The following is a 22854-nucleotide window of genomic DNA, read 5'->3' as shown; positions in this document are numbered from 1 at the left end:
CAAAACCGCGCAATTAACGAGGAACCTGTGTTAGGCTTTGAACCAATTGTGGGCCTCATCGTTGATTCACCGATGGGTGTGTCGTTCGTCATCCGTCTTGTTTACCCTGCGACCAGATGGGCCAAGCAGGGTCGACAAGGCAGAAGCTAGCTTTGATCGGCCACCAAACGAACACGCCTTCTTCGACCGAAAAACACCAAGTCTACGTTGCTTGCGGCCGATACCATGAATGGATGATGAGTCATAACCACGGACACTAATACTGATATCTACGTGAGGGAAACGGCGGGATGAGCTTGCCCGGGGTTGTAGTCGCATAATTCCGCACAAAATAGCGTGGTGAGGCCTGCAGCCAAAGCCGAGGGTGAAAGTAGAAGTCAAGTTGATGGTGCTGTGATGAATGAGGTCAACGAAACGTGACGTGATAAGCCAAAGTTCGAAAGTTTCCACCTCCCTCACTTGAGTTTAGCACTGACACAGACTCATTGAAATGGGCTTTCTGTCTCAAGCACTGCACATTACCTCGTCTTGAATCTTTGCTCTGAGTAGTCTCGGCGCGCACACACTGGCAGTCAGTATGGTTTGTTCTCCACAAAGCGCAATGTATTTCAACTCTTCTGTCAATGGCAGCAACCATCCGACAAGCTTGGTATGCTTCAAGGCCCAGATTTCAGGCTGCTAGTCCGCTTCTTCAAACGATCTCCCGGGCGAACCAGTGAGCCCAACGAAATCTGCTAGTAGTCCGATTACCTCGAAGGTTGCTCAGTGTTCATCTCCGTCTTGGTCTACTAGTCTGCGGTAATCCACTATGACTATCTATGGCCATCCAGTGCGTTAGCACGAGTTATTCACAAGCTTCTTCAAGAGAGGAAGAGTTATCGTGAACACTACGACAGTTTTGTTTACTGATGCTTACATATATCGGCTTCTAAGTTCTGGCCGCGCACATGAGGATTCTGCGGACCCAGATTGTGCCACACAAAGAGGAAATGTTGTGTATCATAATCTAATCTACACACTGTCACATCTGTCACATCGTTGGTCCGTGTTTTCGGCTTGTTCCCGAACGGCCACGACCGCTCGATCCAACTTTGTCCCGCCCACCATTGGTCCCCATTATTGGCCCATAGCGATAGCCACAATCATAGCCGGTAAGATATCATGTTTCTACGCAATCATGAGCGCTCTCGGTCTCCCGTCTACCTCTCCCCACGACTCCCTCCTTTCACCGCGTCCTGCCGTCACTCAGAGTCACATCTCCGCGTTTTTGGTCAACAGGGTCGACCCCGGAGCTTGCTGCTAGCCGACAGAGACGATGCCAGCCGGATGTGTCTAGACAGCTGATGTTTTGACTCTGGCCATTCATGACTGAAACGTTCCCCCCCACATCATGGCGATTTCCTTTGATCCCGCGGGCGGAAGCGGAAGCAGCAACGAATCCGGTTTCACCATCACCCGTCACTAGCAACCCACATATATACGACTCGGTTAAGAAAATTTTCCTTTTAACCAATCTCATTTGTCCTCTGCCCCCACTGTGTACTACATAGACCGCCTTTCCTCCAGATTCTTCTCGTTATGACTATTGTTCTTACTCCCGTCTGGTTCGTTGTTCCGATCCACTCTTACTTATTCTGATGATTCTTCAGGCAAAATGGTGTCCAAAAACTCAAAATGGCTCCTCAACGTACGCGATTGCTTGTGCGAGTTATAAAAATTAATGTCTCTCAGCGCCGCCCAGGCCCCAACACGGTCTTACTCCCCCAGAACTCGATGACGAGGTGCACGAAACTCGTTGCATGACCCAGCTTCGCGGCAAAGTGTCTGATATTGTGCGCAACGTTTTACCTCTTCTTCTCATGTACTGAAGCTCATCAAGGAACGTTACATCTACTTGAGCGCACTGAAGGTAGCATGCTTTTCAAATGGTTCGAACATTTGCTGAATCACTGTAGCAACACGATCCTCATATGTTCTATCGCCTCTGCCTGAAACATATGGCCGAATTTACCCCTATCATATATACCCCGACAGTTGGCCAGGCTTGCCAGGAATACAGCCACAACTACCGCCGTCCTGAAGGCCTCGTACATAATTCCACCTCCATCCAACCCCCCCTCATCTTGTTGTAGTTTGCCTCCATCAAAGACAAGGGCAAAATCAAGTCGGTCCTCCGTGCATGGCCAAAGATCGACGATGCGCGCATCAGCGTGGTAACAGATGGTGCGTTGGTCGTCAATCCTATTTTTAGGTATCGATTCCAGTTACCTAGGTTCTCGCATCCTTGGTCTCGGTGACCTCGGAATCAACGGGATGCCCATCTCGATTGGAAAGCTCAGTTTGTATGTCGCTGGCGCAGGGTATGTTGACATTGTCCATGCTACATTCGGACAATTAACTTGGCACTAGCATCCGTCCCCAGTCCACCATCCCGATCTGTCTGGACCTTGGGACCAACACCCAGAAGTACTTGGATGACCCTTTGTACCTGGGCATGCGGAAGCGAAGAGTCCCCACCAACGAAATGACGGAATTTATGGACGAGTTCATGCACGAAATGAGCGTGCAATTTCCAAAGTGCGTTGCTATGGCCATCGTAGATATTAGATATTGATACTAACACCCCTCCTAGACTGCTAGTTCAATTCGAAGACTTCTCAACCGATCATGCATTCCTCTATCTCGAGAGGTACGTTCAAACACAAATATTCTTGTTTTCAAGTACTAATCTATGGCAACCCAGATACCGAAACCAATACCCTGTGTTCAACGATGACATCCAAGGCACTGGCGCTGTTGTTCTGTCCGGCTTCATCAATGCGGCACGTTTGGCATCCGCTGCCTCTGGACAACCCCTCACAGACCATCGTATTCTGTTCTTTGGGGCTGGCTCCGCGGGTGTCGGTGTTGCTATGCAACTCATGAGTTTCTTCACGCTGGAAGGTCTTTCAGAGGAGGAGGCGCGTAACCGCATCTACCTCGTCGACACGCAGGGCTTAGTGTATGCTTCTCGCGGCGAGCTCGCAGAGCACAAGCAATGTAAGTATTCTCCACATCCACTTTTGGTGACCTGACTTTTGCTTTAGACTTTGCCCGAACGGACTATACTGGACCACCAATCAAAAACCTGCTCGATGTCGTTGAATATGTTAGGCCAACGGCCCTGATGGGTCTTTCGACTACGTCGGGTGCCTTTTCGCCAGATGTTATCCAGACTATGGCCGCACTCAACCCCCTGCCCATCATTTTCCCGCTCAGCAACCCAGTGAAACTTTCAGAGTGCACATTTGAAGATGCCGTCCGCTTTACGAACGGCAAAGTTCTTTTTGCCAGCGGGTCGCCGTTCCACGAGCTTGAGCACCGCGGTCAAATGCTCTATCCGGGCCAAGGCAGTAAGCCATACAAGTCCCCGAGTTTGTCCCGCGATTGACGGCCCTTTTTTTCAGACAATATGTATATTTTCCCGGGTCTGGGCCTCGGCGCGATTCTTGCCCGCTGCTCAAGCGTGACGGACTCGATGGTGGAGGCTTCGTCACTTGGTCTGGCGAACTCGCTCACCCCAGAGGAGGAGGACATGAACCTGCTTTACCCCCAAATCGAGCGCAGTGCGTTTCTTTTTTCCTTCGTTCCAGCTGCTCTCTCTGATTCCTTTGCAGTTCGCGAAATCAGTGCGTTCATTGCTATGCAAGTCATCCGGGCTGCCCAAACTGCTGGTGTGGATCGCAATGCCGACCTGCGTCGCATGAGCGACAGCGAGCTGCTTGCTTTTGTCACGAGCAAGATGTGGAATCCCTGAGTACTTTATATATACCTCTTCTACAGTAGACTCTCGATTCTTGCTTTCCATTAGAACCATATAGCTTGCATAATAATGATGAACAAGGCTCCAGTTTGGGCGATATGATGTTGGCCAACTATTCTACAGTAGACTTTCTATTCCCTGCTTTGGAACTGGTACAACGCGTATAATAATACACAGAGGGAACAAATGGGTACAACGACGAAAAGACGAGCGTCCTAGTGTCTACTCGGCGCGAAGGGACTTTTGGGATATACTGGTGCCTGGCTCGGCGTGCTGGAAGGGATACAGCGAATTCGAACGAAAAGAGGGGACGCGCGACCACCCGAGGATGGATTCCGTGCGAGTGAAAAGAGAGCCTGGGATTACGTAAGTTAGATCAGCGATTAGATCAAGAGAGATAAGGTAAAACGACGAACTTGCGAGACTGCGTGTTTCTTGCTGCCGCTTTCGACGGGCGCGCAGGACAAAGACGAGAAAGCCGAGTACCCCAATCAGCACGAATATAATGGCGCTCAGGACACCGGCTAGTACGCCAACTGCCCTATTCGAAGTAGCCCGGTTACCGCCAACCGCGGTTGCGCCAGCGCCAGAGGAGCCCAAAGTGCCAGAGGAGGATGCGCTAGGGAAGCCGAAAGGAGTGACGATGAAGTAGTCGATAGAAAAGGGCGAAGCTGCCTGAACGGAGGTCACATTCAAGAACAGGGTGTGTTCTTGGTCAGCGGAGAGATGGGTGGCGGAAAAGAGGGGCTGGTTGGGGACCTGCTGGGCCGCCATAGGCTCTGCAGTGGCGAGTGGCGATGCGGAGTCGATAGCGTATGCAGCAGTGGGCGGCGGGTGGGTCGAGTTGCTGGACGGTATAGACCCAAAGACGGTAATGCTGCTCCCGTTGAATGTCAGCGTTAACGTAGAGCCCACAGTCTCTGTTTGGTGGGCGGTTTGGAAGAAGGGCAGACTCTCGATTGACCAGTTCGGCGAGTAGTGCACCCGGGGGTCGTTATCCGGGATGCACTGGCCCGGGAAGCAGCCAAATGGCCCCGGGAAAGGACCGCCAGTGGGCCCTGGTTTGGCGCCATTCACAGTTGCAGAAGAAACGGGCAGGCTCGGACTTTGACTCTGAGGGCTGGGTGTTGGCGATGGCGTTGGCGATTTTTCTGGGTCCTTAGCGTCCGGTCCGTCATCTGACCCGCCACCGCCGCCGCCAGATTTCGACCTGTTATCCCCACGGTCATTGTCCGAGTTTTTGCCTCCCCCGTTGTCGCCGCCCCCGCCATTCCCACTGTTGTTATTCCTGAATTTACGGAAGCCAGGGCCTTTCTTGTCGCTGTTGCTGTCGTCGTCGTTGTCGCGTCTCGACCACCACCAACCCGAAAGCCGCGCCATAAAGGACGAAAAACCAGCATCTCCTTGACCTGCGCAAGTTACCTCAAAAAATCGTGCAACGAAAAACCGCACCTCTGAGGACCAGCCCAGGCGGCATGTCAGACGCGTCGACCTAGCGAACAACGGAGTTCAGAAAGAAGCCCACACCCAGACGCAAGAGCACATACGTCGACCTGGTGAAGAATGAAGGGGGCAAGAATGCGAACACTCAGAAGCGGTTTCGACGGGCCTGGGTACCTTTTAACTCCTACATTCCCAGAGCCTGACTTGCTTGATCCCAGCTTGATCAGCATCCGCGGAGGTTATAGCAAGGCTCGTGGCGTTCGGCCTTGCGCACGATCTAAAGGGTCTTATAACAACTTTTACCTTTGTCTTGGCACCGTTTCTGGGAGCAGACCTGCATGGCACCGCTCGCCGGCCTCTCCAAGTAGCCTCCAAAATAACCGGGGTTCCGGCGCAAAAGCAGTCGATATTATTACTCGTCAGTCATCAGCTGGTGCTACCCAAACGAACGGACCACGGTGTCAATAGTTGAAGACAGGTGCCAGTGCCTGAGAGTCTTTGCTGGCCAACGCTGGTTGCTAACCGCGTCATCTCTATTAGATCTATCCTTCATATCCCGGCTAGTTTTTTCAGTGTCGCAAACTCCTGCTTGCCCGTAGCTTTGCACAGTGCGTGGAATTTGGAGTGGGAATTTTTCAAAAGAACACCCGGACTGCAAAAAAAAACCCATCAGCATCCACCCCGCCAAGAAACACCGACGACCTACGAGTCAAACTCCACGATCTTCCCTTGGTCGAGAAGCATCACCTGGTATTGTTGGGTCAGACGCCGCAAACACGACCACGCGATGGCACCCACCCGATCGTAGTCAATAACAGTCCGAAGACGGTGGGCAATCGTGAGAATTGTACTCTCCGCGAATTCTTGCCGTATGGTCCGCCCAATCAGCTCGTCTGTTGCGTAGTCCACACTTGCCGTGGCCTGACAGACACAAGCGGTTAGCCTGCAGCGAAAATAGCCCTGAGCTTGGCGGGTACGTACTTCATCCATGACGAGGATTCTCGAGCGTTTAAGAATTGCGCGAGCCATGCAGAGCAACTGTTTCTCTCCCGTTGAGAAATTCTCGCCACCCTCCGAAACGGCCGAGTCCAGATTGCGGAACATGTTAACATTGACCGTTGTTGGGTCCTCCTCATTTTCCGGCAGCTCAGAAGTCGACGAGGGGATAAGGTGCACTCTTCGAAGCGCCTCGAAGATGTCGGCGTCTTGATATTCGTCGAAAACATCGAGAGTTGAGCGGAGAGTGCCGCTCAGAATTGTTGGGTCCTCTGTTCATAATTAGCTCTCTCCTGCCTACCAGAGACGCTGAACTCACGAGGAATGATCGTGATCCTACTACGCAGATCACTCAGTCCAATTTTGGAAATATCTAGGCCATCAACAACAATTCTTCCCTCAGTTGGTTCGACGAAGCGGAAGAAAGATAGCGCCAATGTGCTCTTGCCGGAACCGGTTCTATGTAAATTGGTTTTTTAGCGGCATGCAACCAAATTAGGACAATCATACCTTCCTAGAATGCCCACCTATTCAATGATGGATGGGTTTTTTAAAAAAACAGTATAACAATTGATATACCTTTTCTCCTGGTTTGATTTCAAAGTTGAGGTTATGAAGAACAGGCGGCAACTCCGGCTATATCTGGAATAAACGACGGTGATGTGGGCTGAAATGGCAGCCTACCGCGTAGCGAATGACGAGATCTTCGCAACGGATAGCCCCTGTGGACGGCCATGTTGGGTCTGGTCTGGGCTCCACAAACTCTGGTGCTTCCCGATCAAGCTCTGAGTACTCTTTGACACGCTCAAGTGCGACCTGCGAGATGTTTAACGCGGGCGATGAGGTTCGGGACATCGGAGTTACCATTGATTGCTCCAGGCCAACAAACCGGCGAACCAAAAACAGCCTGTCGGACAACATGAGCTACGAAACCCAACGCCCGTAGATGGGGGAACGAACAGGTCATTGGTAATTGTGTTAGCAAAGGCAAGGGCAAAGCCAGCCAAAGCGGCCGAAATCCCTCCGTTAAAAACAGCAACAAATGCAATGGCACCCATGATGCCACTCGAGAGAATGTTGAAGCGAATCTATGGTTGATGAGGTGGTGGATGATGAGGCACGGGTAAGAAGCCTACACTGAGCCACCGGTTGACACCCCACATCCAGTAGTATGGGTTGGAATTCTATGCAAATCAGAGGATGTGGTGGCGCGACATGACGAATGGTGCATACGGTATCAACACAACGGAGCATGTCGCGCAGGAATTTGGACGATGCCCCGAATGCTCGGAGAATAGCAACTCCAGCAATCGTCTCCGAGTACATCGAGTACAATGGCGAACGGGTCTTTGAAGTTTATCAATAATTGTCGTGCGAATTAATGGAGAGGCTTACGACGGAATCTAGTCGTCGCATATCGCGTGATGTCTGACCATAGACCTTCGCAGCTAGGAAGATAATCAGGTTCGGTTCCGGGTCTGGATGAAATGATCTACCGTTGTAATAAAAGATGCCAGTGAGGATCGACGCAATAATGAACGGAACACCGCCAACAACACTGATGGCAATGATGGTGGTCTGATGCTGAATCAGCAGGAGAGAAAAGACACTAAGAAATAGCTCACAATCGAAGAAATCAAGTAGGCAGTGGAACGACCAAAATTGTCGGACAGGTTGCTATCGATGCCTAGAGAAATGAGATGGAAATTATGGAGAGCACATGATTATACCTTCAAAATCTTTCCCGAAGCGATTCAAAACGCGTCCACGCGAGACAGTATCGTGGAAACGAATCTTCGCAAACAGCACCCCTTCAAGTAGTCGTTTGTACAACACAGTGGAGGCATGAATAGATCCCCGGTCTGATCATGATTAGCCTGGCTCAATGGTGAACAACACAACTCACATAGCACAAACCATCTCACGGTGGTCAGAATCAAACCTTGAAAAATGTCAATATGAGTTTGGTCAGTGTAGAGGGGTCTATCCCGGACCTAACGTGCTGAGCTAGAGGTACATCAGCACCGATGAAGACATTCAAGGAACCGTTCACTGCTCACGATAGCGTAGATGGAGATATAGTAAACAGCGGAGTTTGACCCGTCATCTCGTGACCAATAAGAGACCCAGCCGTTTTCCACCACCGGTCCAAGGGCCGCGACAACGAAAACCAACACAAAGATTGCCCAATAGCCGCTGGCGCCACAAGCTTGGATGTAGGTTGCCCAAACATCCCGTGCCACACGTCCGACGGCTCGTTTCTCCTCCTCGATGAGCTTCCGTGGGGCCTTGGCATCCTTTTTGTTGATGGCGTTTTGGATCGTGGAGGTGGTGGCTTCGGTTTCAGGTTTGCCCTCGATGGAAGTCTCGATCGCAGCTTCAGTTTGATCTTCTTCGTTTGCAGTCGTCGACTGCACCAAGCTACTCATGACTCCCGAACTTTGGAATGCGTCTTTGTCCCCTTTGAACTGGACTCGTCCATTGTCAAGTGCAACGATGTAGGCGGCACCTGGTGCACAGAGTTGCACGTGATGCGACACGAGGATGACCGTCCGATTCTTCATCAGCTCCCCTCGAAGGCAGTTATTGTAGAGATGCTGAGCGGTATGCGCATCGACTAGAAATCAATCAACTCAGTAGCGCCGAGCCAATACATCGGACAGCTCACCAGCAGAGAGAACATCATCTAAGAGGAGGATGGATGCGCGAGAGTCTATACGAAATCATTAGCAGTGAAGATGCCAAGACATGCCAAACTAACAAACTGCGCGGGCTAGCGATACCCTTGCCTTCTGGCCACCACTCAAATTTACCTGCGAGTCGGGTCAGCGGGATGCTAGGACGTAGTATCGAAACATACCCCTCGTTCGCCAATTTCCGCTTCGTCGCCATCCTCAATAATCTCTAGGTCACTGACCAGAGCACAGACCTAATTTTGATCAGCAACTGGATGGCCAACCCTGGAAAGTAGAACGACCTCAAGCGTGAGATGATAACGCTCTTCGTCGTAAGGCAGATTGAAAAGGATGTTTTCTGTGAAGAGTGCACTGAGTTGTGCGGAAAAGATCAAGATCATTATTACCTTTGATTGATGCATTTCGTAGCCACGCAGCCTTAGAGAGAAATGAGCAGACGAAACTGATAAAGCTTGATACGATTCACCTGTGGAACGAATGCGCACATGCCAGAGACAATCCATTGCTCCTTCGATATCGTCTTTCCGGCGAACTCCGCAAGCGCATTGGGCGGCGATCGAGGACAGAGCATCTGGCCGCTGAGGATATCCGCTTCCCCGAGAAGTGCTAAGAGCAGCAGAGTTTTTCCGGACCCGAGTTTGCCACAAACGAGTGAAAGCTGGCCAGGGGGGAATTGCAAAGAGAGATCCACGAGAATGAACTTGTGACGAGGCGTCGATGCGGCGGAAGGTGTCGCACTTGCACTGGCAGCATTACGATCTTGAGGCCACGTGACCGTGCATGACTGGAAAGCGATTGTCGAAGACTGCTCAGAGAGTGGCGGGACAGGGGTAACTTCTGCAGTATTAAGGTACTGCAAAATGTTAAAAATGGTGTACGTGAGAAGGATGTACTCACTTTCTCGATACGACGCAAGGAGACTAGTGATTGAAGCATGTTGATCAAGGTTTCTGGAAGAGCATTGAGGGCAAATTTCATCTCGTTGAAGACTGGATCGAATGAATGCCGGTCGAAAAAGTTGCTGGTTGGACCTACTGATGATCTAAAATAGTGTCAAAAAGTTTCCCATGGGAAAGAAATAATGAAGATACCGAAGTGAAAGCAACGGATGGGGTCAAAACCTCCTTCCTCACGACCGCATAGTGCCAGAATGACACCAATGTCACCAACATGGGTGATCCATTCCAAATCGCGTTCCACAGGACCTGTGAATGCATTAAGGATAAGACGGAAGCCGAATCAAGGTTGTCTTACCTCGATAGTGTAGTTGAGCTTCTGATATTTAAGCTCCTTTGCGCGGATCTTCAACACTCTGGCTTCAAAACTTCGCTCCCATGCCATGAACTTGAGCATGCGAATAGCGCCGAGAATTTCGTTCATCAACGCAACTCGTTCGTCCCGTGCCTTCATTAGATTGTCCTGAGCATCTGAAGAGGTTCGGCGACATTGAAGAACAAGAAATGTGATACTCACTAACTACCTAATAAAACGGTAAGTGACGTCCTTTGGTTTTGTCTATTACCACTCACAACTTTCCCGGCGAAGTGATTCATTGGCAGGAACAAGCAGGTTACCGCGAGACCAAACAGGCACGAGATACCTAGTAGTTTGTAGAGGAATATAGAACCAACAACGATTTCGATGGGCGAATCTAATTATCGTAAGCCACTGTTGCAGCAAATTAGGCTTGAACCCACCAATCAGGGTAAACAAGTGCCAGGCAAATTCGCTGACTCGATCGACGTCGGTGGTCCTAAATCGGGGTGTCAACTCGACGGGTTAGACAATCAGCCGACGCATACATCAGTGTCATGATTTGGGCTTTTGAAGAAAAGTCGTCCTCGTCCTTTTTGTCGCTTTCCTTTGTCTCTTCATCCTTGTCCTTCGCTTGGGTAGATGCAGAAGACGCAACGTCCTTGCGGACCAGCGTCTTGGCGTATAGGATGCTGTTGAGTTGTATGCGGAAGCGAACTTGCAAAGTAGTCGTGGAAAGAGACCACAGCTGACCGGTAACTGAAGGGCAGACAATTCAGTAGAAAGAAAAGACAAACTGGAGGGTGGAACGCACGTAGATAAGAAATTACATTCGTGGCAAAGAGCGAGGCGACCCATACCCAGCCCCATGCTGGGTCTTCCCGATTAGGATCCGTTTCGAGATATGCGAGAAGCATTCGCAAGAAGAATGGTGGAGCATAGAAGAGAACCGCCGCGGTGGCTGCGAGTGTAAATTGGGCAAAGAGACCCCAGGCATTGAGGCGCAGCAGGCGATAGGCCAACAGCGCACCAGATCCTGCAGCTGGCTTCCATGAGGCAATTCGTAGTTTGATCGTGCGCATGGCCGTCTTCATGAGCGAGTAGTTGTATGTGGCTCTCATGCTGGTTGGGCAGTAAATCAACAAAGATCAATCATTTGAACGACAAGACACGGACCTCCCAGGTACGATAGGAAGGTCCGCAATTTCGAGGCTCTCGGCGGTGTTGCCTAGCATGACCACTTTGGTGGTATAAGAGAAGAAAAGCATGTCCCAGGGTGAGCAGCCCACAACGCCTGTAACGTTCTCCTGGTCGGTATTGGTTAACGTGGCCACCGTCTTGGGTGAATAAATGTCGTCGGGTGGGTAGTGAAGCGCTGGTCCGAGGGGCGTTGTCCATGAGACTACGGAGGCGAGAATGTACACCGCCAAAACGCCATACCATAGTTGGTCAATCGTGTTACTGGAAATCACAATAGTGTTGCTGGGTAGAATAGCTATGAAAGCCAGGGAGAGTGCAGGAATCGTCGAGAGCGCACACAAGTGCCAAATTCGCTCCGAATTGGACTGTACATCGTTCCCCTTGACCGCAAACACAGCGAATCCAAATGAATAAAGCGCATATGCGAGATATAGGGCGTAGGTAATGATTTGGCTGTTCTCCTCTTTGTGAAAGACGGAAAGCCCCAAGCTGGCAGCTTGAAGCCCAGTCACGGCCGCGAAGAGCAGGGCGAGAAAAAATTTGCGCCGTTTGGACTGTATGTCTTTTGAGTGTCCCGCATGGGATAGGTCAAAATTAACGGACCTTTCGCCAGAATGCTTCTGCCTCTATGGGATAACCGTCAATGACATCCTCTGCTCTCGTCACATCGAAAGGGTCTTCGCCACCGTCATCATCGTCCACATGAACTGGCAGCTGAATCTTGCCCTCGGTCGGCCAGTTGAGGTACAAGCAAGCGGCGCTGATGACTGCGCAGCCGGTGAGAGCTGACGCAATCTCAAGCTGGTAAAGCATGGAGGTGAAGAGAGAAGAAGAGAAACGAGCGTAAATTTGGTTTCATCGCGCAAGATAAGTCAAAGTTTTCGCAGCCGAACTCCGAAGTCACGTGGACCGTTGACCCTGGATTCGAATCTCTGTTCTCGCCCCACACAAGTCTTCATGCAAAATTCACACCATATGCAATGATGATTCCTCGAGCCCTCCACTACTATGTTCCAAAAGCAACCTACTCGGTCGCTTGTGGGAGACTCAGATCTTGAGATTTTACTGTCCACTGACAACCATCAGCATGCAACTACGATCAGGAAGTATTACTTGTATGACTCGAAACGAGCTTCACAATGCCGCTCTAATCCAGTTCCTTTTCAAGCCTTACTACACACAGTGGTACAAACCGAATCTATAAGTCATCGACGGACCCAATATCGACTGGGATCAACTCTTTGAAATGGCCTTTCAAACTTTGCAATGTCTTCTTCAGTTCCGTTGTCTTTGCGAAATCGTCGGAAGACAAATCTACGAAGGTATACCACCTACAGAAAAATTTCCAAGCCGATTGGGCAGGAGACGGAGAAGATGGCCAATTCCTGCCCCTTCGCACTGCTGACTCGAAACGTCTTGTCGCTCCGTATCGCCAAAGGTTGTTGTGGGCGTCACAACATGCTGTTCGATAACCTCAGTCAATAATATACCGCTCTTCAACTGACTTACACAGTTGTCTTCCGCCCTAGCACCCCTCATCCCACAAATCGCTGTCTTTTTACAAACCGTATCGTTACACGGTTGAATATGCGCTCCCCGAGTTTTGAACTCGTTATAACGCTGGAAGGCAGTATCGTTCTTCTCGAATGCTTCCGTCACCGCGTGCCAAAATTTAGCATCGAGAGGTGTACTTGAATCAAGAGCGTTCAAGAGTTGCCCATATTCTTCTCGTGCACTATAATACAAGCCCCACTCGGCTTCAGAGTATTAGCCTTGCTATACGGGCTGCTCAAGTCAACTCACGCTCAACCTGATAATTAGGGTTTGCCATATCAGCTGAGGAGATGGCTTAAGTAATAGGTTCCTCCCAGCGTAAATACTCACCGATGTACACCTTAGCATCCATTATCTCATATGTCTCTGGATCGACATCATAAACCTTGAAGGCCGGATTTCCACCTGCAAAGTTCGAGTTTGTTCCTGCATAGAGCCTGGAACATACTTCTTGGTGTCAACGCTGGTCCTATCCAGGCTACGCTGATCGCCGTTTCAACATTCTGATCTGCGTAATTGGAGTAGGCGACTTGAAATTCATCCTGTCCTTGCCTAGTTAGGAACGGCGCAGCGAGTAGGGACACAAACTAAGGACGCACGTAGTGAGTATGGCCAAAAAACTGCCCAGCTATAATGCCGTAGTAATGCTTGATCACTTGGTCGTAGTAATTCGACTGCAACCATGTCATTGTGAGCATGGCAGACACACGAAACTTGCACTTGCCTGGTCGCTGAATGTGTCTTGATTCCCAGGTGGCATATGTCCGATGATCCAAACACGCTTACCCGCCTTATCAGCCTCGCGTAGTTCCTCCACCAAAAACGCCAAAATTTCGTGCGGATCATATCTGATCATAAATCAGATCCAATGATGACGGTTGGGACTTGGTCTCTACGGTGGGGTTTCTGAGGCATATAACCAAAAGCTTCGACTCGTTAGCTGGTAGATCTCCTGAGAGGTGGATGCGTACTTTTGTTTATACCAGTACACTGTGTTGATTGATATGATACGAAGATTCGTCCCAGGGACCTCGACAGAATAGCTTCCAGAGAAATGCTTAACCTCTCTAGCAGCAGAAATGTCGGTCCAGTGCTGTTGATGATTTCTTTGGCTGGTGATGAAACAAATCAAGCAGCTTACTGCCCATTCCTTTCCAACAAGATCAAACACCCATTGAGCATTATATTTGCTGCTCGAGCTCAATGGGAAGTTATTTGCAGGAGCCGCGTCACTGCAACAAAATAAGAGGTATGTTGTCGTCCAACCCAGATTTAACACCCACTGATTCCCTGTCAATGACTTATCGTAAGTTTCCGCCATACCGAGTGGTTTGTTGAGCTTACCGATGGCAGGAAATACGGGACTGCCCAAGACAGACTCAAGCGCGTGATTGAAGGAGTTCATATCGCCTGTTACTTCACTAACGATAATAATGTGAGTCAAGTTTGTGAGCAGATTTTATTATCCAGCTACGTCTTGTTGATCTGCCAAACAGCGGCTGTATTTTGGTTAGACCTTTGAGAGAATCACGCTTGCCGTACCTTCGACCACATCTCCTGTGAATATGCTCCACGCATGCATGGCCGATATTTTCTTGAGCAGTGACTTGGCGAGGACGACTGGACAACTTTGATTTCAACCAAGCCTTATCCCGAATTGACGCGTAATACGCACCCGGACTGTCACAGTTACGGTTTCCAAATGGACCCGCTGGCTCTTTGGGTGGACCAAGGTTCTCTGGGAAATTCCGACAGCAAATCGGCTTGTTACAGTCCGCATCTGCGTCAGTCTGCACCTTGTTATTGTATATTCAATAACCTGGCAGACGGACTTCACGCACCACGTACTGACGGTCGATATGAACATCGCTGAAATGGACCACCTGGAATGGCTTCTTACCGCTGGGTCGAGCAGCAACGCGAGTAGCCCGATCCGGAAGCGGGACGGTATATTCGTTGACAGTAGGTGTTTGGCAGAGTCCAAACGTTCCCTCGCAGAGCTTTGTCGCGGTTTTGCCAAAAGGCGATATACTCCTCAGTGCATGGGCAAGTATGGGCCCTTGCTCGGATATTGCGCCGGTGCAAACGTCGTCGTCTTCAAGCTGGAAGTTTATGTGAGGCTAGCAGACTTATAAGTCGGAGTACGATTCTCACATGAAGGATCTTGCAGGTTGCTACCAATGTCTTGACGAAAGTGCCGTCTCCCAGCTCGGCAAGTCCTTTCAGAGGGACAAGCAATGCGTGGCACGAGTCACAGTCCACTGCTCGTTTGAAGCCATCGAGCAAGGTATCTGGATTCAGTGCAGCGGATAATGGAAGAATTAAAGCGCAAAACGGCAGTGGCCTCATGGTGGTCGAGAGTAAGAGAAAGCTGTCTTGTGTGGGCTGCTCGATGCGGAAGCGAAAGAAAGAACTGTATCATAGCCCGATGAAACAAGTTAACCCGACTACGAACGCCGGGTATGATTGCACCGGCAGCTTGCGCTAGCCCGGATATGACTTACTCGGAGGACGGCAGCTCGAAGGCAAGCGCTCGGTGCGGGCGAATTGATAGCATTGAAGAGACGGTGACCAAGTTGAAGATGGGGGAAAATGTCTCACGTGCTCATTGAGATCGTTTCCCAAATTTCCCACCACAAACCGAGTGATGGGGTGAATCACGCAGCTATCTGCTCCCATGGACCTCCAATTGCAAGATGTTCACGTCCTGATCACTGGCGCTAGTGGCGGCATCGGGCTTGAGACTGCGCGACTCTTTCTTGGTAAGCCGTGGCCCTTCAAGCCATACCTGTACTGACCCAGTACAAGAACAAGGCGCCAAAGTAACGGCCCACTACAATTCCAATCGCACCACTCTCGAAAGTCTTCTATCCGACTTTGGCTCCACACGTGTATTTGCTGGCCAGGCAGACCTGTGTTCCGAAAACGATGTGGCGCGTCTCTTCCGCGAAGCTGTTGCTGCTTTGGGCCCTGTACAAGTAGCGATAATCAACCATGGAATATGGCCTACCGAGGACGTGCCCGTGTCCGAAATGCCACTCGATCGATGGCGCAATACCCTTGACACCAACCTAACCGCCGCCTTTCTTGTCGCTCGGGATTTCCTTAAACAACTCAAGGATGCGCCTATTGACCGGAGAGATAAGGCGTCAATTTGCTTTGTTGGGTCGACGGCGGGAAAATATGGTGAAGCAGGGCATGCAGATTATGCTGTGACCAAGAGCGGTGCGTTCGCTACGTGCACTGAAAGCAAAAGCTGACCAAATCACAGCTCTCATGTACGGCTTTACGCTTTCCCTCAAGAATGAGATTGTGAAAATTGCGCCCAAAGGACGCGTCAACGCGGTGGCTCCAGGCTGGGTTAAGACGCCGATGGCTGAGGAGGCATTGAAAGACCCGCTGGTCGTCTACCGCGCTTTAGCAACGTGGGGAATAACCTCTCCAAAGACTTATATTCACTCATATACTAATTCCTTTTTTCAGAACTCCGCTCAAGAAAGTCGCAGAGCCCTGGGACGTCGCCACTCAGATTGCCGTGCTCTCATCGCCCGCTTTATCTGGTCATGTCACAGGGCAGGTTGTAATGGTTGAGGGTGGAATGGAGGGTGAACCGCAAGAGTGATCGCATGACCTGAGAACTGACATCGTTGATCCAGGTCGTTTGCTCAATCGCCAAACGAATGCCGGCTTGGAAGCCTACTAAATCTTTCTTGTACCGGCTGTCCCTGAATCACATCTGGAAGTCATTTAAGCATGAGGTTCACGTCCTGTTTACTTCCACCTCCTCCATGTCAGACATCCAACTCGCCCCTGCGTTGGTCGTTTCCTACTTGGTTGACCTTTTTTTCAACATCAACTTCTGCAGTCCTTGGAAGCTGAAAGGGAGGAGCTGGGTCTTCCCTGTTTCCGGTCTAAAGGATAACACAAGTTTTCCTGCGGGATGGGCCACGGAGTATCAAGCCGAAGCCCTTTCCTCCGGCGGCGAGTTCATTGGAGGGTTGGGGACTGTCCAAGTTGTGTCGTACTCTGAGTCCCCCGTGGGTATGTTGCTCTTGGTTCTCATTCTGAAGCGATATGTAACTGAGACTTGACGATGAGGTCCATGTATGTTGGCGATCGCGGTTCGGCAACTTGACTAACCGATGCCAAATCTAGATGACGAGCTCATCTACGTCCCTGGACGATGGAAGTACGCGAACGGAACGAAAGCTTTCCGAGTCACGCAAATTTACGTCTCCTCGAAGGAATCTACCCTGAATGGTTGGTCTCTTCCCGGATGGGTCTTGTCTCGCAATTAACTAATGGGTAGGTCGAAGGAATTGGAATATCCCAAGTGAGCGAACACTCTTTTACCAGATCGCGAACCTGACTCGATTAGAACATGTGGCCAAATTCTCAATCACCACTGATGCTTCGCAGACCACAAACATCGCAGTTACCCACCCAAATGCATCCGCGCCATTCTTCAAGGCATCGGTTAGGCGCATACCAGTCTTATCGTCTCTCAGTGCACCGGCTAGCACAACTCTGCTCGGGTCGTATTTCTCCTTGATGCAACCACCATTGCCCGCCGGTCCCAACCCCGAAGACGTTGCAACAGACAAATGGGCCTCTCTTACGCCCACCTTGCGCGGGTCGACCTCGATCCATCGAGTTGTGCCAGAGCTCGAATCCGGGACTAATGCAGGGAAAGTCGTTGGGGATGGTCAGGGTTTTCCTGCTATTGTTCCGTGGTCAACCGCGTTCATGATGGACCATCTCGTGGTGGATTTCGGTGTTCCAACATTCCACGGTAGCATCTGAACTAACATTGAATAATGCTACATTCATCTGGCTAATCTATATCTGAACAATCGTCAGTTTATCGAACGCAGCTTACGTCAGCCACAAACCGTCTTCAAGCATTTCGTCCTCGTCATCAGGGAATATGTCTCGATCCATTGTAAAATTTGTCCTCGTTTGGGTAGGAGGACTGATACGAAGCGACCCAAGTCCACTTAGGCCTGCCGTGGATACCAAGTCACTCGCCGGTTTTGCTTCTTTGCGTATATTGAGCATCAGCCTGCCCGCAGAGGTTGACGGCACAACGATCGACCAACTTATAGCGATTGTTGCGAGGATTGGAGGCCCGAACCGCCAGAGCAACGTCGTCCCAAGAAAGACAGCGACATTACTATCGAATGTGAGCAGTGAAAGGACAAAGTTAACAGGCCTCACCAAACGAAGTATAGCACCGAGTCGCGGGCCAGCACACCCACAAGGGTCTGTGAAGCGTCTTTCCATGATTTGTCAGGCAGCAACTTGTAGTGGCTGTAGGCCTTTCGGATGACGAGGAGGAGAATGATGCCATCGAAGATCATGAACGCAATCCTAGCAGAATTTTCAAGTTCAGCCATGAAATCAATACCAAGAAACGATGTGCGAATACCAGTAGGGGAAAAAATTGTATGGAATGATGTTGTTGCAGAACGGGAGAGGCTGGATCGTCCCTGGTCCCGCAATTTGCGCGAGTCCGGCTGGAAAAATGGTGGTTTGAATGAGCTGATAACGAGGGGGGATCGCCACCAACCTAAAGTCGGATCAAACCTGAGCAAGTCAGCAATCTGCACTGGCACAAACTGAAAAAAGCGAGCGCACTTCGCGATAGAAAGCGTGACCATGCTCATGAGCTCCCCCATGCAGAGCATGGAGACTACGAACATTATTCTTCGGTCTATTAGTGTCAATACTCTCATATTGGGCTAACGCTGTTCTTACCATGTCCATACATAGCAAATAGACGGATTTGCATAACGACTAGTAAAAGGCATGTTAAGCCGGAAGGTGCGGAACGCGACGATCATGCCTTCGACGACGAATGCACAGAACAATGCTGGCACCGAGTTAGCACAATTGTAGGCAACGGTTATACGGGTACTCACTAGTGAAGATATCGAATTTGGCCCACATTATACCTGAAGGCCATCAAGCAGTTTCCTTGTGTAACTTCAGCGAACACACATCTTCAAGTGCTGAGAAAAATGCGGTTTTCAGAGAATGTGAGCTCACGTCGACGTCTCTGGGGTCGGATAAATGTCAACTAGAGAAAGGATTCGTAAAAAAAACGTCTGTTTCTCAATGAAGACGCACAAACCACAGAAACCACCAGCAGGACGAGCGTGAAGTATCGGTTCTGGGGTTATTTTTAGGAAACCCGACTGTCTCACGGCATACGCCGTACCACGAAGAAGAGAAGCTTCACGAATGACCAACGCGACCCCTCCGAAGCTTCAGTAAACATCCAGTCCGTTGCGAAATGAATTCACCCAGAAGTACCTGACCTTAGGAATGAAGAGGGTTAGCCACGTAATTATATTCATGAGAAGCAAAAAGTACCTCGTCAGGGAAGGTTAAACCTGTGGGCTGGTTTCACCATCAGAATATAAGGAAAGGCACAACAACTCACAGTAGTCCCAGAGGAAAAGAGCAATTGCACTCACTGGGTAGAGATGGAGTTGGAGCGTACGGGGAACATAATGTAACATACTGTTCGCAGAGCGCTCTATACGATTCTCCCAACGCATCTCATTCATGGCAGCGACGGCTGAATCCATCTCTGATAGTCAGTGCGAGGGTAGCAGCCAGGCATGGTGCCTTTTGTAGACTCTCCGAGCCGAGTCGGTAGCGACAGAGTCCAACTAATGCGCCGCTTTGCCAGCAGGTCTAGGTTAACGTTCATGACAAGTGTGATGTCCCGATTTGGCAGGCCGATTGCCGAATCCGTCGCTTGTTTTCTTCGTCCATGGCCGCGCAGAAGATCTACGTCGCGGTTGTCGGGGTAGGGCTTGTGGGCTCAGAGCTAATAGCCCAGCTCTTAGCGCTTCCCTCTTCCCCGTTCCGGCTCATCTCCCTCACATCCACGACCCGCACGCTGTTTTCCTCCACTTCGCTCACATCAACTTGGAAATCGCAGCTTGCCGCCTCTTCTGACAAACCCGACCTCACAAAACTCTCACAGCAACTATCCGCTCTGGTTTCGGAGTCCAAAGTCGCGCTCATCGACAACACCTCTTCAGAAGATGTCGCGAAGATGTACCCCACCTGGCTGAAGGCCGGGATCAGTGTCATTACACCAAACAAAAAGGCCTTTTCAGGCGATAAATCTCTCTACGACCAGATCATTGCTGCCATTCGCAGTCCGACCGGGGGTCGGGTGTACAACGAGGCCACAGTTGGTGCCGGACTGCCCGTTATCTCAACTCTGAAGGATTTGGTCGGCACGGGCGACAAGGTCCGTTCCTGCGGTTTTCAGTATTTTCGTGTCTCCTCTAACTAACTCAGATCGTGAAAATCGAAGGCGTCTTCTCTGGAACGATGAGCTATATCTTCAACGAATTTTCCACTGGCAAGTCCGACGGGCCCGCATTCTCCGCTGTGGTCAAGCTCGCTCGCGAGAAAGGCTACACGGAACCACACCCCGCAGACGATTTGAACGGCTTTGATGTCGCTCGCAAACTCACTATCCTCGCTCGCACGATTTCCACCTATTCGCTCTCCGCAACCTCGCTACCGGAGCTCGATTCATTTGCTGCAGTAAAAACAGCATCGCTTATTCCTTCTGCACTTGAAAACATCCCAACTGGCGACGAGTTTATTGCCCGTCTGCCCGAGTTTGACGCGGAATTCAACGAGTTGCGGACGAAGGCGAGCCAGGATGGTCAAGTCCTGAGATTTGTTGGAGTAGTCGACCCTGTCAATGGCATCGTTCGTGCTGGGCTTGAAAGGTACCCAACAACGCATCCGTTTGCGACATCTCTCGGGGGTTCCGACAACATCATCATGTTCCACACCGAACGATATGGCGCGAGACCGTTAATCGTGCAAGGGGCGGGGGCTGGAGCAGCGGTGACAGCGATGGGTGTGCTTGGTGATTTGCTGAAGCTTGTATAGTAAAAAAGGACAACAAAATGTAAATTAGACAATCCACCGACTCCAATAAAGTTAGTTGGCCAAAAGCATCTTCCGCGGGTCCTCGAGATATTCCTTCACCTTGACTGCAAACCATATAAATGAAGAACGAGGGAGAGGTTTGATTACTTACCGAGGAAAGTCACAGCTTCACGACCGTCGAGCAAACGATGGTCATATGTGAGGGCAACGACCATGATGGGTCGGACAACAATCTGCCCGTCTACGACAACGGGTCGGTCCTTGATAGCATGCATGCCCAAGACGGCAGATTGCGGGAGGTTGATAATGGGCGTTCCATAAAGTGAACCGAAGACACCACCGTTAGAGCTAAAGAACAGATAAAATCACAATTGTAACCAAAGAGGAAGCGACAAACATGGTGAAAGTACCACCGGCCATATCTTCCAGCGTCAGCTTACCATCGCGAGCCTGTTGTTCAGGTTAGCAAAAAAAAATCTCTAGGTATATGGATGCACAACGAACTTTCTTTCCAAGAGCCGCAATCTCCTTCTCTATGCCCACGAAACCGAGACTCTCTGCATTCCTCACAACGGGTGTAACCAATCCCTTCGGTGTTGCAACTGCCACACTGAGGTCAACATAGTCGCGATAGACAATCTCGTCGCCCTCTATTGACGCGTTGGCAGAGGGTATTTCCTTCAAAGCCAAGGTGCAAGCCTTGGCGAACGCGCTCATATAACCGAGTTTGACATCGTGCTCCTTCAGAATCGCGTCTTTGTAGCGTTTGCGGAGGTCGATGAGGGAGGACATGTCGATTTCGTTGAAGGTAGTGAGAGATGCGGCAGCGTTTTGTGATTCCTTCAGACGCTCAGCGATTCGGAGACGCATCCGGTTCATCTTCACGCGGGTCTCATTCCTGCTTCCAGGTGTCGATGGTGCAGGGGATGATTTTGGCTCGGGTTTGCTCTCTTTCTTCGCTTCCTGTTTCGGGGGAGGAGGGGGCGCAGATTTTGGCGCGTCTTTTTTCTCTGGTTCGGCCTGTTTCGGCTCATCTTTCTTCTCTTTCGGGGTATCTTCTTTGGGTTCTGACGATGGCGGCGGGGAGGCAGCAGCACCACCCTCCCCGGGCTCAATCCGGAACAAATCTTGGCCAACAGTGACCGTGTCTTCTTCGCCAGCAAGCAGTTCAACAATCTTCCCGGCAGTCGGTGCGTTGACGGAAACATCAATCTGGTAGCAACATATGAGCCGGCCCAGTCAGCATAGGAACGTGTTTCAAACCTTGTCAGTCTCTATTGTGGCGACCTCCTCGTCGGCAGCAACGCTGTCCCCGACTTGCTTTAGCCACGACTTGAGAGTGCCTTCCGTGATAGACTCAGCCATTTGTGGGACCTTGACGGTTTCCGCTACAAGAGTACTTGAGCAATGGAGAGTCGAATGACGAGAAGTAATTACCCTGCAGAAGACACGTCGAGTGGAAAGCGGCGCGTTTCGTTTGCGGAATGGTCGCTGCCCTTTTTGCAATGGTTACTAGAGTCCGGATAGTTCGGAAAAGACGCACCATCCACGAGACAGTGCGACGGCGGTCTTACCCGTCGTTGCACGAAGTAATAGTCGTTTTGAGAGCATCTCAATCGGCTATGACGAGGAAGAGATGGAAGGGTCACACGTGTGACGCTCGGGTCATGATGATGAAGACCAAAGTTGCTGGCAGTGAGGTTGCAGCCTGGTTGCTCGATAGTGCGCACTGCGCTTGTTATTGCTCAGGTCATAACGGTATAACAGCCGCCGTCTTTGAGACTCTAATTTGCACCAAATTGTTTGTCATCCTTGTGTAAGTATACTGCTTTGATATCGACTCGATGTTTCCAAAATCGGACTCTATATAAAGTATCCGTTGTACCACATAGCCAGCGCGTCGCGAGTTTTCTCTTTAAATGTACTATAGTTCACCCACCGGCGTTGAACTGTTTCTTGAATTTTTGCGCTGAAGGAAAT

At 50.5% G+C, this 22854-nt stretch overlaps 8 protein-coding genes across 8 annotated transcripts; 4 read left to right on the top strand and 4 right to left on the bottom strand.

Moving 5' to 3' along the window:
• Positions 1–1578: 1578 nt before the first annotated feature.
• MIND_00144900 (Malic enzyme) lies at positions 1579–3796 on the top strand (the record flags this gene model as incomplete). Its single annotated transcript, XM_037358375.1, has 13 exons — positions 1579–1604; positions 1650–1687; positions 1732–1832; positions 1880–1909; positions 1956–2087; positions 2133–2223; positions 2273–2360; positions 2410–2577; positions 2633–2689; positions 2744–3039; positions 3087–3392; positions 3447–3605; positions 3657–3796. The coding sequence occupies 13 exons, from the start codon at positions 1579–1581 to the stop codon at positions 3794–3796; spliced, it is 1632 nt and encodes a 543-aa protein (XP_037226285.1).
• A 1998-nt stretch (positions 3797–5794) lies between these two features.
• On the bottom strand, positions 5795–12204 carry MIND_00144700 (Multidrug resistance-associated ABC transporter protein; the record flags this gene model as incomplete). Its single annotated transcript, XM_037358374.1, has 35 exons — positions 5795–5897; positions 5952–5992; positions 6044–6166; positions 6227–6513; positions 6561–6700; positions 6752–6768; positions 6821–6877; positions 6926–7148; positions 7202–7329; positions 7378–7425; positions 7475–7588; positions 7637–7689; positions 7738–7819; positions 7867–7928; positions 7972–8103; positions 8148–8183; positions 8236–8248; positions 8302–8858; positions 8910–8954; positions 9003–9054; positions 9102–9170; positions 9219–9274; positions 9324–9354; positions 9404–9790; positions 9835–9926; positions 9973–9979; positions 10029–10142; positions 10192–10364; positions 10411–10417; positions 10467–10588; positions 10635–10690; positions 10740–10950; positions 11006–11313; positions 11368–11945; positions 11995–12204. The coding sequence occupies 35 exons, from the start codon at positions 12202–12204 to the stop codon at positions 5795–5797; spliced, it is 4734 nt and encodes a 1577-aa protein (XP_037226284.1).
• Positions 12205–12705: 501 nt separating this feature from the next.
• Positions 12706–15294, bottom strand: MIND_00144600 (Sphingomyelin phosphodiesterase; the record flags this gene model as incomplete). Its single annotated transcript, XM_037358373.1, has 15 exons — positions 12706–12852; positions 12901–13148; positions 13195–13227; positions 13276–13350; positions 13394–13487; positions 13545–13619; positions 13655–13793; positions 13842–14038; positions 14087–14177; positions 14229–14366; positions 14420–14444; positions 14488–14565; positions 14621–14735; positions 14787–15047; positions 15100–15294. 15 exons carry the CDS (start codon positions 15292–15294, stop codon positions 12706–12708), a joined length of 1911 nt encoding a protein of 636 aa, XP_037226283.1.
• A 328-nt stretch (positions 15295–15622) lies between these two features.
• Positions 15623–16648, top strand: MIND_00144500 (uncharacterized protein; the record flags this gene model as incomplete). The annotated part of the gene is made up of 5 exons (XM_037358372.1): positions 15623–15707; positions 15754–16170; positions 16217–16370; positions 16429–16550; positions 16602–16648. The coding sequence occupies 5 exons, from the start codon at positions 15623–15625 to the stop codon at positions 16646–16648; spliced, it is 825 nt and encodes a 274-aa protein (XP_037226282.1).
• An 85-nt stretch (positions 16649–16733) lies between these two features.
• Positions 16734–17748, top strand: MIND_00144400 (uncharacterized protein; the record flags this gene model as incomplete). Its single annotated transcript, XM_037358371.1, has 6 exons — positions 16734–16759; positions 16811–16986; positions 17044–17049; positions 17101–17205; positions 17255–17278; positions 17324–17748. 6 exons carry the CDS (start codon positions 16734–16736, stop codon positions 17746–17748), a joined length of 762 nt encoding a protein of 253 aa, XP_037226281.1.
• Positions 17749–17779: 31 nt separating this feature from the next.
• Positions 17780–18894, bottom strand: MIND_00144300 (uncharacterized protein; the record flags this gene model as incomplete). The annotated part of the gene is made up of 9 exons (XM_037358370.1): positions 17780–17790; positions 17838–18118; positions 18163–18315; positions 18374–18461; positions 18515–18531; positions 18583–18658; positions 18703–18741; positions 18791–18817; positions 18867–18894. The coding sequence occupies 9 exons, from the start codon at positions 18892–18894 to the stop codon at positions 17780–17782; spliced, it is 720 nt and encodes a 239-aa protein (XP_037226280.1).
• An 820-nt stretch (positions 18895–19714) lies between these two features.
• MIND_00144200 (Homoserine dehydrogenase) lies at positions 19715–20874 on the top strand (the record flags this gene model as incomplete). The annotated part of the gene is made up of 2 exons (XM_037358369.1): positions 19715–20215; positions 20266–20874. Exons 1-2 carry the CDS (start codon positions 19727–19729, stop codon positions 20872–20874), a joined length of 1098 nt encoding a protein of 365 aa, XP_037226279.1. The 5' UTR covers positions 19715–19726.
• A 51-nt stretch (positions 20875–20925) lies between these two features.
• On the bottom strand, positions 20926–22485 carry MIND_00144100 (Dihydrolipoamide succinyltransferase; the record flags this gene model as incomplete). Its single annotated transcript, XM_037358368.1, has 7 exons — positions 20926–20978; positions 21026–21222; positions 21272–21324; positions 21379–22086; positions 22138–22262; positions 22312–22370; positions 22418–22485. The coding sequence occupies 7 exons, from the start codon at positions 22483–22485 to the stop codon at positions 20926–20928; spliced, it is 1263 nt and encodes a 420-aa protein (XP_037226278.1).
• Between the last annotated feature and the right edge of the window lie 369 nt (positions 22486–22854).

Source organism: Mycena indigotica, assembly GCF_014461135.1.
Source record: "Mycena indigotica strain 171206Taipei chromosome Unknown Mind.scaff0001, whole genome shotgun sequence".
Lineage (NCBI taxonomy): Eukaryota > Fungi > Basidiomycota > Agaricomycetes > Agaricales > Mycenaceae > Mycena > Mycena indigotica.
The sequence above is the reverse complement of the archived record's forward strand: the minus strand, read 5'-3'. Positions and strand labels throughout refer to the sequence as shown.